Source organism: Mauremys mutica, chromosome 7 (assembly GCF_020497125.1).
Source record: "Mauremys mutica isolate MM-2020 ecotype Southern chromosome 7, ASM2049712v1, whole genome shotgun sequence".
Lineage (NCBI taxonomy): Eukaryota > Metazoa > Chordata > Testudines > Geoemydidae > Mauremys > Mauremys mutica.
In genome coordinates, this window is record NC_059078.1 from 104851803 (window position 1) to 104868071 (window position 16269).

The 16269-nt window shown below is 42.9% G+C and overlaps 1 protein-coding gene across 2 annotated transcripts in view; it reads right to left on the reverse strand.

Moving 5' to 3' along the window:
- MGMT (O-6-methylguanine-DNA methyltransferase) overlaps nt 1–16269 on the reverse strand; it is a 319861-nt gene that overhangs the window by 10707 nt on the left and 292885 nt on the right. For both annotated transcript variants that reach the window (XM_045024081.1, XM_045024080.1), the window contains one exon: nt 484–623. In XM_045024081.1, the coding sequence (XP_044880016.1) occupies nt 484–623 (140 nt within the window). The remainder of the gene's footprint in view (nt 1–483; nt 624–16269) is intronic.

The following is a 16269-nucleotide window of genomic DNA, read 5'->3' on the forward strand; positions in this document are numbered from 1 at the left end:
ACCCAGAACCTGAGCTGCTGGGAATCTGAGTCCTACTTGTGCCTTTATGAATGAAGAATCTATTTGCTCCTCTCACATTGCCAGAACTATTTTCAGGCCCAGAGGGATGAGCTAGTTTATAATTCAGTTAAAAGCCATTCACATCCTTTGAGAAAGTGTCACTGTTAAGTGACAAAGGATTCCCCATTCCCAAGAGTATAAAAAAAGTTTAAGAATAACAAAATGTCTATAGGTTGACAAATTAAATTAAAACAAGTGCAATGCTTCTTTTCAAACCTACTAACACCATAAATGGTGAGGAATAAATCATATTAAACTGGTTTATGCATTCATGCTGATTAAAAACACTTACTGACCTTATTACTCATGGTAGAGTAGTTTTCATAGCAGATAAATTTAATCTAATGACATTTAGCCCACAAAGCTTTCCGTCTAAACCCACCATCTTCCATCAACTTTATTTGAAAGTTGACGTGAACTTACAGGATTGCTTCTCATTGCTCCTCCCACTGCTCTTGCTGCTTTGCTGTTGCCTGCCAGGTCTGCTAATTGCTTGTAAGAAACTGCCTCTCCAAATTTCACATCTCTCAACAGGGTCCATAACACTTGTCTGGTGAATGAATCTGAAAAAAGCAGCAGCAATACACTATTCATAAGGATGCCTTAAATAGCCAAGGTAAAAATCATTAAGAACTCTTACACAAACTATGGCATGAACAGCAACTTTTCTATTTTAAATTAAAACAGTCCAGATATTCAGTCCTGTTATTGTGTTCTATATTACTGTATTTAAATACATGATTATTAGAGTGCTTCAAATAATTGATCACTATAAAAAGGGATTTAAGGCTTTGATTTTTCTATATTTTTAATTTGCTTCAAGTACAATTATCCTGTTAACTCATATAATATGGTTTTCCATTAAATTGGCAGAATATAAATTAGCACAAAGTCAAATTAAATAGGGAAGAAATAACTGACTCTACCTATTTTACAAAGCTCTTGTATCGCTAGTTAATTTCAAACTTCAGCTGGGACACACTGGAAAAGAAGCCCTAGAGCCAGTGGACTTGGTATTATCCTGGCTGACTGCATTTTATAGTAGAGACCCCCAAGCTACTGTTCAGAATTCTAGACATTATAAAATGTAAGGACTGTCTGTGACCTTCAATATACAGTACATCCTTAATGCTAAGGAGATGACAAATAAAATAACTTCCATTATTTTAGTTTTAATTTACAATCATCAAATTGCTTTTAGTTTTCATCCTGTTACAATATTGCATAAATGAATGCATTAGAACATAAATGAATGCATTAGAACATTTTCCCCCTCTGTTTGCACAGTTTTAACTTTTCACCCAAGGATTATTTTACAGTAAGAAAACCAATAGCTAGTTTCAGATTTAGTTTGTTTTAACAGCTATTGTTCTTCTAAGACACTTGCAGAAGCTGCAATGAAAACTACAAAACATCTCTACTGTGGGTAACAAACTGTAATAAAAAATAAGACGCAAACAATGATGAAAACACTAGTCTCATCCTTCGGCAATGAAACAAACTTATTAAAAACATTTTCTTCTTATTCTGGTACTGAGTGCCACTGACTATGTTATATGCAAACCTAGTGAAATGTGATTTTGTTCTTAAAGGAAACCCATACACCATTATTTGTGTGTTAAATAATAAAAATCACTTCTTAACTGAAGGGAATGATAATCACTTCATTGAAAAAATCTGTTTAGTCTTTATTATAACATTAAGCAAATTAAACATCAGCATAATCCAGGTGATACTAGAAAAGGGTCATCAAAGAAATTAACTTTGTTGTTCATTAATTTACATGGATTAGTAGAGGGCAAAGAGATAGCAAATCTGCTCTAGTTTTTTATGATATAATTTCAAACTGTACACCATTTGTGGCAGTAGGGTGACTTTGGGGTTAATCAGACTGATTTGTCCTTTTAATTGCTTTCTATTCAAAGAAAATTCATTAGATAATGTTCTCTTCAAAATTCATGAATCAATTTAACTGAAGAAACCACATTAACAGCTTTGGGTTCATTAGCACATGCAGTTGTGTTACTAGCTGATTGCTAGGAGGGTTTCCTTAGGCAAACAGATTTTGTTTACTGTGATTTCTTTAGAAAGGTTTATTTCAAATCAAATTGTTACTTATTATTTTTTAACCTCTTTTTAAGCCAGCAAGATTAGTGTTAACCTTGAGCACTCAGGGATTTCAGGGAATTATTGCCTGATGTCATTTTTTAAATCAATGAAATAAAGTAAATCCACATTGCCAGGGACTCACTCCAAATTCCCTCTGTCCCCACTCCCACCCTTTTTGGCAGAGAAATAGGAGGCGGGTTAGGCCAGCAGGGTAGGTGGACCTGGAACTTTACAAAACCTGTAGGAATAAAATGAGAAGTCTGTGCAAACTTAACTGGAGCATGGAATAGTTATAGGAAACAATGGAATGGTTCCAAAATCATCATTTGAGAGCAAAGCAATAATGGTTCTTAGTAGCGTGATGGCCAAATTATTGAGTACCTTTTAACATTCTAAAAATATTGTATGATAAAACAATTATCCCTGTCCTTACATACGGATACATATTTTCTGATTCACTGTACATTTTTCAAATGAAACAGTATATACTGTATCTTTACTGTCACAAAACGTTAGACGTTATAGCTCAAAATAATGAAATATTTAGCAATCATGCACATCAGTTTATAAATGTATCTGAAAACTCAATTTTGCCCTGTAGGGAGCAAATGCATTAATTAGTTTAAGCAGCTCGAAGAGACAGTGCCAAATACTGTTATTAAACTGTCTATAAGTGTTAGTGCCTGTATGCATAACCTGCTCAAAATTAGATGGCTGAACCTTCACCAATTTTCAATACAGGTGCCAACATTTTATGCTATTAAATACCATTATAAAGTGTAGTAAAATTTGCACATAAAAATTAACATACATTCTCTCTCTCTCTCTCTATATATATATATATACACACACATGAAAATGCTTTATATTTTCATGAGGTTAAGATGACTGCATAATTTTTGAGCTGTGGATCGATGCAGAGCCATGATTGAGGTATACTACATCATCCAAACGACTAGCAAGTGTTTTCTGTTCTCCACCCCTGCCACTATTATGGTGTACATATTGTATATGTTGTTTAAGAAATATATTCTATTCAGTGTAGTAGACTCTCTGCTGCCCTCTTTCCAGACAATGTTGTTGCTAACAATAGAGCACCTGACTTTGTTAAAACATATATTCTGTTTTAATTGGTAAACAGCTTCTCAAATTTTATCCCTAAATGCACACTACATTGTGCAAGGGGAGATATGCTGAGATGAAGTTTCCAGAACTGTGGGTATCAGGTATCTTATAACCATACAAGTAAAGAATTGTGGGCCAAAGAGACACCGCTGGCTTTTTGATTGGTGATGGCTTTCTTGTCCATTTGAACCTGCTAGAAACAAGCTTTTCTAATAGCTGCATTGATCATATCTGAAGACTACAAATAAGGGATTCATTCAAAACTTGAAATCTATCAATAAAATGTACTCCTCCCACAATAACAGGCACAGATAGGAATATACAGTCTCTGCTGATTTTTCCTTGCATTGATTTTAAGAGAACAGTATAATGAAGTCTAGGCTGCAGGGCTAAAGGTATTTCAATGAAAGATGCATGTTAGAAGTTCATGTCGGACAAAGGGCTTAAGGTGTGCTAGGCCACAGACCTGGGTAACCTATGCTTCCCCCTAATACAACAACTGGCGATTCTGAAGCAGGTCAGGAGATGTCTCATTGCAGATCTTGGGCAATAGGAGGAAGTTGTTTGCATGGGAAGTGGCCAGCCAGTAGGAAATACCTTGCATTCTTGAAAGACACTAAGGGTATGTCTACACTACAAGACTATTTCGAATCAACTTAAGTCGAATTTGTGGAATCGACCTTATGAAGTCGAATTTGTGTATCCACACTAAATACACTAATTCGACTGTGTGAGTCCACAGTAACGGGGCAAGCGTCGACTTTGGAAGCGGTGCACTGTGGGAAGCTATCCCACAGTTCCCGCACTCCCCGCTGACCATTGGAATTCTGGGATTTCCCCCCAATGCATGCTGGGGGGGAAAACTGTGTCGAGGGTGGTCCTTGGTAACTGTCAGCATTCAACCGTCACTCCCGCCGGCGGGAAATCAGTTCGCGCACTTTCCCTGTTATAAGTGACAGCGCGGACGCCACAGCACTCCACTGCGATCATGGAGCCTGCTGCGATCATCGCTGCACTTATGGCCGTTGTCAACTCCTCGCACCTTATCGTACACCTCTTCAACAATCAGATGCTGAGAAATCGGGCGAGGAGGCAACGGCAGCGCGGTGAGGACATGAAGTCTCAGACTGGCACAGACCTGTCAGAAAGCACGGGATGCCGCGCCGTGGAGATCATGGTGGCACTGGGTCATGTTCATGCTATGGGACGGCGATTCTGGGCCCAGGAAACAAGCATGGACTGGTGGGACCGCATAGTGCTGCAGGTCTGGGATGAATCACAGTGGCTGCGAAACTTCAGGATGCGTAAGGGCACTTTCCTTGAACTGTGTGACTTGCTGTCCCCTGCCCTGAAGCGCAAGGACACCAGGATGCGAGCAGCCCTGACAGTGCAGAAGCGAATGGCCATAGCCCTCTGGAAACTTGCCACACCAGACAGCTACCGGTCAGTAGCGAACCACTTTGGCGTGGGCAAATCTACCGTGGGGGTTGCTGTGATGCAAGTAGCCAACGCAATCGTTGAGCTCCTGCTCTCGAAGGTAGTGATCCTGGGAAACGTCCAGGTTGTCATAGCTGGCTTCGCCGCGATGGGATTCCCAAACTGCGGTGGGGCTATAGATGGGACTCACATCCCTATCCTGGGACCGGACCACCAGGCCAGCCAGTACATTAACCGAAAGGGCTACTTTTCAATGGTGCTGCAAGCACTGGTGGACCATAGGGGACGCTTTACCAACATCAACGTCGGGTGGCCGGGCAAGGTTCATGACGCGCGTGTTTTCAGGAACTCTGGTCTGTTTAAACGCCTCCAGGCAGGTAGTTTCTTCCCGGACCACAAAATAACTGTTGGGGATGTGCAGATGCCTACAGTGATCCTCGGGGACCCAGCCTACCCGCTAATGCCCTGCCTCATGAAGCCCTATACAGGCGCCTTGGACAGTGAGAAGGAACTCTTCAACTACCGGCTGAGCAAGTGCAGAATGGTGGTGGAGTGTGCTTTCGGACGTCTCAAGGGGAGATGGCGGAGCTTACTGACTCGCTCGGATCTCAGCGAAAACAATATCCCCATTGTTATTGCAGCTTGCTGTGTGCTCCACAATCTCTGTGAGAGCAAGGGGGAGACCTTTATGGCGGGATGGGAGGTTGAGGCAAATCGCCTGGCTGCAGATTACGCTCAGCCAGACACCTGTGCCATTAGAAGATCCCAGCGGGAAGCGCTGTGCATCCGGGAGGCTTTGAAAGCTAGATTCCTCAGAGAGCAGGGTAACCTATGACTGTCGAGTTGCTTTACAGAGAAGCTGAACCTGGCCATGTTTCTTTACCCATTTACTGTTGACTCTCCTCTGCAGTCTCATACCCCGTTCACCCCGTTTGCCCCCTTCCAACACACGTGTAAAAATAAAGGTAATGGAGCATTGTTATTTAAAAACCTTTTCTTTAATAATGATTTCGCGTCAAAGGTTTGAAACAGGGACGCGGACTGTGGTGGGTAGGGTGTGCAGTGATGTAGAGACCGCTTCTAGACTCTAGGAATGATAGGCTACTGCTCCTACAGCGGTCTCTGGGGGGAGGACGGTTACAGGTGGGTGTGCAGGAAGGGGTGAGGGGTGTAGGCTTTGGGACGGAGTTTGGGTGCAGCCTCTGGGCTGGGGGTGGGGGCGTAGGAAGGGGTGAGGGGGTTGCGGGCTGTGGCTGGGGCTGAGGGTTTGGGGCATTGTGGAGGCTCAGGGCAATGGTAGAAGGGCAGGGTGATGTCAACCTGCCTTGCCATTTGTGGATGGCAGGCGCTAGTACCCTGGGACAGCAGACAGCATTTGTGCCGGTAGCTGCTCTACTGTCAGGTAGGGACACAGCGCGGGTGGGGGGGGAGACGACATGCCGGGGGAGGGGTTGCAGGTGGGCGCTGGGACCTGCTCCAGGCAGGGAATTGACGGGGCGGGGGGAGACCCGCGTGGGCCAGGGCCCGATCCAGGGTGGGCCGGGGGAGAGACCCACCTCCAAGTATACCTGGAGCAGGGCACCTGCCGCCTATGAACAGAACATTAAAAACACCTCACAGACTGACCAGGGTGCCTAGTGACTGCACTCAGTGAGTAACCTGCTGTTGATCCTGCCCCCATGTCTGTACCCTGTTCATGGTGACTGTCCTATGCAATTACCAAACCCCTCTCCCCCCTTCACAGAAAGTCTTCAGCAAACAAACCTGACAGAAACAGTAATTAACAGCAAACTACTTTTAATACTCAACACAGTAAAAGTGAGAACTTTTCAAAATCTAGGGACAGAGAACTTTTGGGTAATTTAGCAGTCCGCTGTGGTGCAGTGACAGTTTTCACGGCCCTTGGTACCTCTTCTTCTTGTTATTCTGGGTGAGGTGGATATTGGAGTGTGTGGCGGGGGAGGGCGGTTGCAGACACAGTGCAGGGGGGCTCTGTCCTCCTGCCTGCGGTCCTGCAGAACATCGACAAGGCGCCTGAGCGTGTCCGTTTGCTCCCTCAGTAGTCCAAGCAGCGTTTGAGTCGCCTGCTGGTCCTCTTGACGCCATCTGTCCTCCCGTTCGCTGTGTGAGCGCTGCTGCTGTGTGAGGTTCTCCCTCCACTGGCTCTGCTGGTCCGCTTCTGCTCTGGAGCAGCCCATAAGTTCAGCAAACATCTCGTCCCGTGTCCTTTTCTTACGACGCCTAATCTGCGCCAGCCTCTGTGAGGGGCATGGTGGAGCAGGTCGGGATATTGTTGCAGCTGTGTGAGGGGGGAAAAGGGAGTGAATTGCTTACAAAGATGCATTTTCTTAAAAATGAAACATAGTCTACTCATTGCCTGTGAACCAGACCATGGACGGCACCTATCTCCTGAGCACTCAGGGAAAGTTCGATTTCTCTGCATTCGCTTTCATTGCCTGGGGTATTGCACTGCAGACCAGACAAGCGGGGCAGGAAAGCTGAATCCGTGGAGCAGCCAGGCATGGTAAGCCAAAGGCTTTTGGCTGCTTAAAAGTCAATGTCCAGCTCTGTCCTCTTGCTGCAGGCAATCCTGAAAGCATAAACTCTGCCCCTGTTCCACCCCCTCACGGTTTTCCCTTGGAAAAGATCCCTGTATGCTGCCACTCTGTAGCCTCCAGCACGTGGCTCTAAAGTGACGCTTCTTGTTGTTCTAAGGAACAGTGAAGCACTACCAATACTAATAGTACACAAATCACTCTACTTATATGCAGGAGTCTGCGCGCGAGATCACCCTGAGGAAGATGTAACGGAGAGATAGAGAGCGCATGCTGAATGAAAGCCAGCACAAGCCAGGGCCCTATGCTGTGATGCTCGTCAAGGCACTGGTCCTGGAGTACCAGCTGAGAGCGTGGCACGGAAAAGTGTGCTACCTCGGAGCACCCAATAAGCCAGCTCTCCCCAGGAACCTCCTCCATAGGCTTTTCGACTACCTCCAGGAGAGCTTCGTGGAGATCTCCGCGGAAGATTCCTGTTCCATTCCCCTGCATATAGACCTTCTGTTCGCCTAGTCTATTTTCCTGTTCTTTTAAGAAATAAATGTTAACATGTTTAAAGCACTTACCGACTGATCCTTCTCCTGATTCAGGGTCCGTGGTAACGGCTGCGGAGGGTTGGTAGGGGATCTCAGTGAGGGTGATGAAGAGATCCTGGCTGTCGGGGAAATCAGCGTTGTAAGCGCTGTCGACTGCCTCCCCCTCCTCATCTCCTTCCTCATCTTCCCCATCTGCGAACGTCGACGAGGAACTGGCCGTCGACACTATCCCTTCGTCAGAGTCCACGCACACTGGTGGGGCAGTGGTGGCAGACCCACCGAAAATGGCATGCAGTGCCTCGTAGAAGCGGCATGTCTGGGGCTGGGCTCTGGAGCGTCCGTTTGCCGCTTTGATTTTATGGTAGCCTTGTCTCAGCTCCTTGACTTTCACGCGGCACTGCATAGCATCCCGGCTGTATCCTCTGAGTGCCATGGCTTTGGAGACCTTCTCGTAGGTCTTCGCATTCCGTTTGTTGGAGCGCAGCTCCGAAAGCACAGACTCCTCGCCCCACACACCGATCAGATCCAAGACTTCCCGGTCAGTCCATGCTGGGGACCTCTTTCTATTCTGGGATTGCCTGGATTCCTCTGCTGGAGAGCTCTGCATCGCTGCCGGTGCTGCTGAGCTCGCCCCGATGTCCAACCAGGACATGAGATTCAAAGTGCCCAGACAGGAAAAGGAATTCAAATTTTCCCGGGTCGTTTCCTGTGTGGCTGGTCAGAGCATCCAAGCTCGGACTGCTGTCCAGAGCGTCAACAGAGTAGTGCAGTGTGGGATAGCTCCCGGAGCTACTAAGTTCGATTTGCATCCACACCTAGCCTAATTCGACATTGCCATGTCGAATTTAGCGCTACTCCCCTCGTCGGGGAGGAGTACAGAATTCGAACTAAAGAGCCCTCTATGTCGAATTAAATGGCTTCCTGGTGTGGACGGGTGCGCGGTTAATTCGAATTAACGCTGCTAAATTCGAATTAAAGTCCTAGTGTAGACCAGGCCTAAGAGAAATTGGGAGGCTAGATGGTAAAGGAGGAAGGAATGTGTGGAAAATATAATGGAGCAGAAAGAGGAAAAAAGGGATGGAGGAGAAAAAACAATGGTGAGGGTAAAGAAGAAATAGAAAATTGAAAAAATAAATGACAAGGTAAGAAAGAAATCATATGAGAGAGAGAAAAACCCTCTGCTCTCAGGGATATACTGCTGAGGATGTGAGCGATCCATGGGATTACAGAAGATAGGAATTATGTTTTCAGGGATTGCTTGTGGCTTGGTATGGGGATTCTGTAGCTCTGTTGGAGGCAGTGTTTTGTTTGAGACGGCCAATACAGTTTTGCCCTGGGAATTCTTATTTGGATACCTAACTGCAGTGGTTGTGGCCATTCAGTGACCACAATTGGATGGTCAACAGAGTTAACAATAACTTGGAATCTGTACCCCTTGGCCACTGTCATGCTAGGCAAGGGGAGACAAGGCAGGAATAAAAAACATACAGAATTATGCACCTGTGCATAAACAGAAGCTGAAAGCTTTGATTTTGGTTCCAGTCATTCCCTACCCCCATGAACAGCTCCATACCTTTCATGGAACTGGTCTGAACCCCCTACTTCCCTCAGCCCTATACGGTGAAGATGTTTGGCTTGGACTTACACATAATTTACTGCAACACATTATTCAGAAAATATAGCCCAATATTATTTATTGAAAAGACATGAGAGCTATAACTGCCCAACACTAAAAAACACCCTGACAAACAACAAAACCAACCTTCCCCACCACAATACATTTAAACACACACAACAGTAACTTTCCCAAGTATTTCTTATTGCTTTGTACTTTTCAGAATAAAAAACAACAGGAATTAGATTTCATTACCTGCTAATCACTTCCCAAATTTTATAAGAAATCTAAGTTACATTTGAGCAAGTACCAAAAAACAAACAAAACCCCTAAAACCTTCACACTCAACATCAGCCCAAGCAATTATGTTGAAAAGAAGTCCAAACAATGCACTCCCAGGCTGAAAGCTTGTATGCCAGGGCTTTTCAAACTTTTGGACTGGTGACCCCTTTCACATAGCAAGCCTCTGTGTGCGACCCCCCTTATAAATTAAAAACACTTTTTTACATATTTAACACCATTGTAAATGCTGGAGGCAAAGCGGGGTTTGAGGTGGAGGCTGACAGCTCGCGACCCCCCCCATGTATTAACCTTGTGACCCCCTGAGGGGTCCCGACCCCCAGTTTGAGAACCCCTGTTGTATGCCAAGATTGAGTATGAAGTGAAGTTATACATACCTGAAAAAAGGGGTTTTTAACTAACATTGTTAATGCCCAATGGTACAGGTGCTATGCCACTTTCTAGTCATACGGTGCCTGTGAGAATACATTTCCCCATATGAACAAGTTACTTTAATGCAGGGTAAACACAAACTGAAAACATATGTTCATTTTATGGTTAGGTGTGCCACACAATAATTTAATTAAAGGCTGGAAGCATTATAAAATGCAACTACGAACTACTACCAAAGCATCTAGGCCAGTGGTTCTCAAATTGTGGGCTGGGACCCCAAAGGGGATCGCAACCCATTTTAATGGGGTCACCAGGGCTGGCTTAGACTTGCTGGGGTCCCACTGCCTGGGATCAAAGCTGAAGCCTGAGGGCTTCAGCCCTGGATGGTAGGGCTCAGATTACAGGCCCCCTGCATGGGGCTCAAGCTTTTGGGCTTTGGCACCCCAGCTCGGGGTGGTGTAGCTCAAGCTTTGCCCCCCTGCCCCTCCACCCAGGGCGGCGGGGCTCCGGTGAGCTCAGGCTTCGGTCCCTCCTCCTGGGGTCATGTAGTAATTTTTCTTGTTAGAAGGGGGTTGCGGTGCAATGAAGTTTGAGAACCTCTGATCTAGGCTTAATAACTACCACAGAGATCCAGATGCTGCAGGCAACCTGATATAAGAAGAGCAGAGAGAATGGGGGGGACACTGTTAAGAATTCCAGTAATTTCCTCTCTCCCTCTATATGTCTTAAAATTCTGGGTAAGTTCAAAAGGTAAGAGGATTAATTCCTCCTCCTTATCCCATGGGCCAAGAGTGAGGCTGGATGGGCAGGACAGGCAGACTATTCACCAAAAACTCATTGTTGGGAACCAGATAACTTATTCAAGTCTATTTTTAACGTGTTTCCAAATGTAAACATAGACAAATTCCTACATCTACCACATCAGTTGTGGAGACTGAGCAGTCTCTGTCTGCTTGCATGATATATACATATATTACAGTAGATACAGAACGTGGAACATGACCTTGCCTTACTCAAAATATTAGATTTATTTTTACAAGTTAGCTATGACCTTTATGACCTCATAAGTGGCAGAACCAAAGAAAAGACTAAAGTGGTTCATAAAGGTCAAACATAAAATGTAAAAATAAATTAGTAATTTTCATTTTGGAGATGTCCTATTAAATTTATACAATCCATAATTAATTTTATAGTGAGATATGTATTTTAAAAATATTTTAAAAGTGAACATTGACTCTAAAACACTCAAACCATAGTGAGGTTCCATTTTTATCATCCCTCAATTACTTCCCTATTAGTTTTACTTGTAAAATGAGTAAGTTTATTTTTTTCTTACTGCTATTACTGCAAAATCAACCTTGGACCTCAGAGTAAGGCTGACTTTTTCTGGCTAATATATCAATAGCAAGAATGGAGATTCTTCAGTTAAAATATACCAATTCTGTTTCTGACGTATGGGTCTAAAGGTATATCTACACTACAACTGGGGTTGTGATTTGAGCTTGTGGAGCCATACCTGCACTAGTTTTAATCTAGCTAGCTTGCTAAAAATAGCAGTGAGAACATGGTGGACTGCATGAGCAAATATGTACCCAGGGGTGCTTCAGCGCTGAGATGTTCAGATACCAGTATGATGGGTCCAATATTAAAACCTAGATAGATAAATTAGATAGATTATATATAGCCAATATTTAAAAACAGGTATGGCCTGTGTGATTTATACACAACTCTGTGTAGCAGAGGTGCACTATCCCTAGGAGAGCAAGGGAGAGATTATGCATCAGTTGAAAAAATTGTCTCTGGGAGTGTTTGCCATCCACAGGAGGTGCATGTCCTATGACATCCATTAGGTACCAGGAACCACAGGTATCAAACTTGGTCCACAGGGTTTTAGGAATCAGTAAGTTCTGTCCTGCCAACAGTTGCCAGAAGTAGAAGCTCAACTAGACCAGAGGACTCCAGTCCTGCAATCTGATTGGTGGAACTAAGGGGGGTCCTGATTGGTTCCCTGATTCTAGTTAAACCAAGCACAGGAAGAGGAAGTTGTCTATTCAACTGAGTTTCCCCTGCTTAGGGCTGCTTCCCTTGAGCTACCTGCTCCCACTGCCTGACTTTGGTATCCTGCCCCTGCCTGACTCCTGCCCCCTGCTCTGACCACTAGGTCAGAACACCCATGTCCCAGTTTTGACATTAGGATTAGACAGACTGCTCTACAGGAAAGTGTGGGTCCAGATGAGTGGGACCATCATCATATCTATTCTCACTCTCTCTCAGGATATCTGCTTGCTGGGAGGATAGGAAGTCGAAAGGTTCTGCTCACAAGGACTGGTATTGTGATTGGCTCTTGTGTCAACCATGCAAATGTCAACCCTTTGTTAAGACTTTTTTTTTTGTTAAAGTCTATGAATGCACAGCTCTGAAAACGGAGTGTTTTTTCAGCAGTACTGTGAAAAACCATAACCACAATTGACTCTCATTGGCATCCTGGAGAAGTTTCAATAGAGGCATCACAAAGTGAAAGGGCATGAAGACTGAATTCACTCACTTACAGATGTCGGCCCTCCAGGTCAGGGTTGAGATATATTGGCCGGGCAAGTGAGGATGTTCTATGTCATTGTTTGTGCTGAACTAGTTCTGTTGACAGAAAACTTCAGGGCTGTGGACAGGGATCACCAAGACTGTCACTTTGATGTCTTTTACAAGCACTAAATTCATATAATTGTATTAAGAGATTAAATTAGAAAGTTATGTGATATAAATAATATACATAATGGGCAGCAGTGAGATAGTATTTTTATTTTTACTAGTGTCCCTTTTAGCAGAGGGACCACAAAACTCACTTGAGGTTGCATCTCTTATGCATATTTCAATGATACAATTCAAAGCATTATTTCACTTTGAAAACAAACAATGCTATTTTTCTCCTGTGGAGAAAACATTCTGTGGCAATAACAACTGCTTCAGTAGAAAACTTTACGTCAACAGCAACATAATTCAATTATATAACTATCCACCATTCAAGTAATTCTCATTACATATTCAAAACTCCTGACCAAGATTACAGTAACTTTCAATTGTCTGATAATGACAACTACCCACCAGTGAATGACACAAGTCACAACTTCAGCAGAGTACTTCCTTCCAAAAGACCCTATAGAAAATAAGATCATGGATACACTACACACAAATTTCAAGACTCAACTGTAGCCATTCAAACAAAAAATTTGTCCTGTATTTGATAAGGAAAACCAACTGGGTGACAAGCAAGTGGGCTTATCAACTAGAGCTATAATCTTTGCCTGGATGAGAAGTCTTTGGGTTCTGTTCGGGTCAGATCCTGTCTATGACTTGTGATGATTTATTGCTCCTAACTTAGTGCACTGTACGTTACTGTAAGGTAAGTAACCATTTGCTTTTTGTTTTTTAATTCCCAGGATGTAATGAGTTCTATACCCATAATATATACACTAGCTGTTCACTCGTTATACAGAGTGGTTCCTTCAAGCATTTTAAGTAAAGAACAGTCCAGCATTTGTAATAGACCTTGAAATTCAGTGTTAATATTAAAATATTCCCCTTCCATCCTGACCTGAAAATGGTGGGGTACAAACATGGCACCTGGATGTTCCAATATTCCCTGGAGTATGTGCTGCAAGTGCAGCTCAAGGGAGTAAACATTTTTCATCTGAAACTGAAGGATGTAAAGATATAAACATTTAGCAGGCTATATCTAAACACTACAGTTCTCTGAAAGTTTGCTACCAGATTGGAGTTTCAATTCAGTTGCGGCTCTGCCTCGGGATGAAAAGTTCTTTCCTCCGTGAGAGGCTATGAGAAGATAAACGTAGGCGAAGGGGTGTGTATAACATGTGTTTTATATTTATATGTTTCTGTATCACGTAAGTCAGGGAAAGGGGAAAAATATGGTTAAATATTACAGAGAATTTTGCCATATTTGATATATAGTTACAATGACATCTTTAGCCTTGCGCACATCAACAGGCCAACCCATGTCAGGATGCAGTTCAACAGGAGCTGTGTCTGATCTTTGGTTTAATATGGCTTTAACTACAGTTCCCTTCAGATTGTTGACAGGGTTCTATCCTTACAAGCAAACAACTCTCTCTGGACCTTTGTTCATCAGTCTTTATTCAGGCTAAATGTCCTAGAGGTCAGTGGGAGTTCTGCCCGAGTAATGATCATAGTTCTGGGGCCTTTCTTACATGCTAACTAATGGTGTGCACATATAAAGGTAAAGTATAACACACACCTAATGAAATGAGCAGAGAACTCTAGCATACTATACTAAATTTCAGCATCTCAAATCTGTGGAAAACTTGTAAAATTTAATGTTTTCCCCAGAATGCACATCCTATTTTGGAAGTTTACATGAAAACAAGAGCATGTGCAAAATATGGATCCTTAATTTATGACACATTAGCAACAATGTTTATCTAAGCTAAACATCATTCAGTAGTTATCATTAGGCTTTTCATTCCATGGGGTGGTAAGAGATGCGGAGAATTACAGAGCTAACTGCAATTCCCTCTTGGGCTAAGACACAGACCATGTCACTCTACAGCATCCCCTGCCAGGCGATTTATGCAGATATTTGAAGTGGCGTATAGTTAAAAGAAGAAGCTACATGGTCATCTTTGAGCTGTAGGTAATATATACCAAAATTGCAATTGCTACAGGAGAGGGGAATAAATGCTGTGAAAGAAGAGACTGGGAAAACAATCTCCTTCCACCCTACAAAGAAGTGGCAGGAAAGTCTTGCTTTGGAAAATGGATGACGGAGGTAAGCATAAGAGCAATTCCTTTTTTCTGATTCCAGTTCAATTTAGATTTTGTTGAATCCTCCCCACTCTCTGCAGCAAGATTTTCCTACCACACTAGTGTACTGTAGGCTGGAAAGATATCATGGCTTTTTTACCCCTTTTTTCTTGGCATAATTTCCCTTTCATATCTTATTTTTCTCACCCCTGTAGCACTTGCAATTTGGCCCATGATTAACTCAGATTATGACCACGGGACTTCTTCATGTAATGTCTGCTGCTAACCCTTACAAAACTGCTTGGCAGGGTGTACTGTGGAGTAGCAAGGTCTGTCTCTTATCCCATGATTCTCAGCAAGTACCTTTATAATTCTCAGCTTCTTACAAGTCTTGTGTGTGTGGAGAGGAAAGCTGAGTACACACTTGAACTTTACTCTCCTTTACCCTTGTTTAATCAGTAACATTATATCACTGTGAATTATTGAATAAGTAAATTCAGAGACCCATAAATATAAAACATTAGTGAATATTGCATTACCCCAATCACAGCAGATGTAGTTTCTGACTGCTTAAATTCAACCTTTGCATTCTGGATCAAAATGTTGATTCCCCCCCCATGCCCCACTGATACACTAAGAAAAAACAGGACATCATAAGATTAAAAAATACAAATATTTAGCAACCTGTTATAAAATATTTCCTTATAATACAGCTGGTGTGTATGTTTCAGCGTAAATAAATACATGGAAGTAATAACTTAAGAACTGTACTCACTTTGTTCACATATTTCTTAAAACAAGTCAATATGTGTAAACTCACTTCTACTGTTGGAGAACCTCACTGGATCCTGATCCAGTTATCTTTGTTCATGTAGAAGGACGCTGATGAATACAGTATTCTGGCTCACAAGAAGCCTCATACTTCAGTTTTCCAAATTTCGACATTAAGAAAACGTGAACCAGTAGGTATTGCAAGGAGTTAATGTAGTATCTTTTCATTTAAGGAATCTAGAAGCCTAGTCAGGCTAAGCATTATTTCACTCTCATGAATATAAATGCTCTGACAATCTCAGTCTAGTTCTCAGTGCACCGGAACACAATCTCATACCTCATATTGCTAGGATGTATTGTAGTATTAGCCCTTCGAAATGAATACTTTGTCTCACTGAGGTGAGGAGGAATGATGAACTCACCAGGTAAGGTTCAGCTACATAGAGCAGGAGAAAAAAGACCCACAACATCAACATTTAGAGTGTACATTTAGACTGAGTCAATAATTTTAGCATCACAGTTAACTAAGACGATCAAATAAAAGCCCTTAAAATTTAAATATTTAAATATCTATGAAAAGTTATATGTAATCTGATTCTACATATAAAAGCAT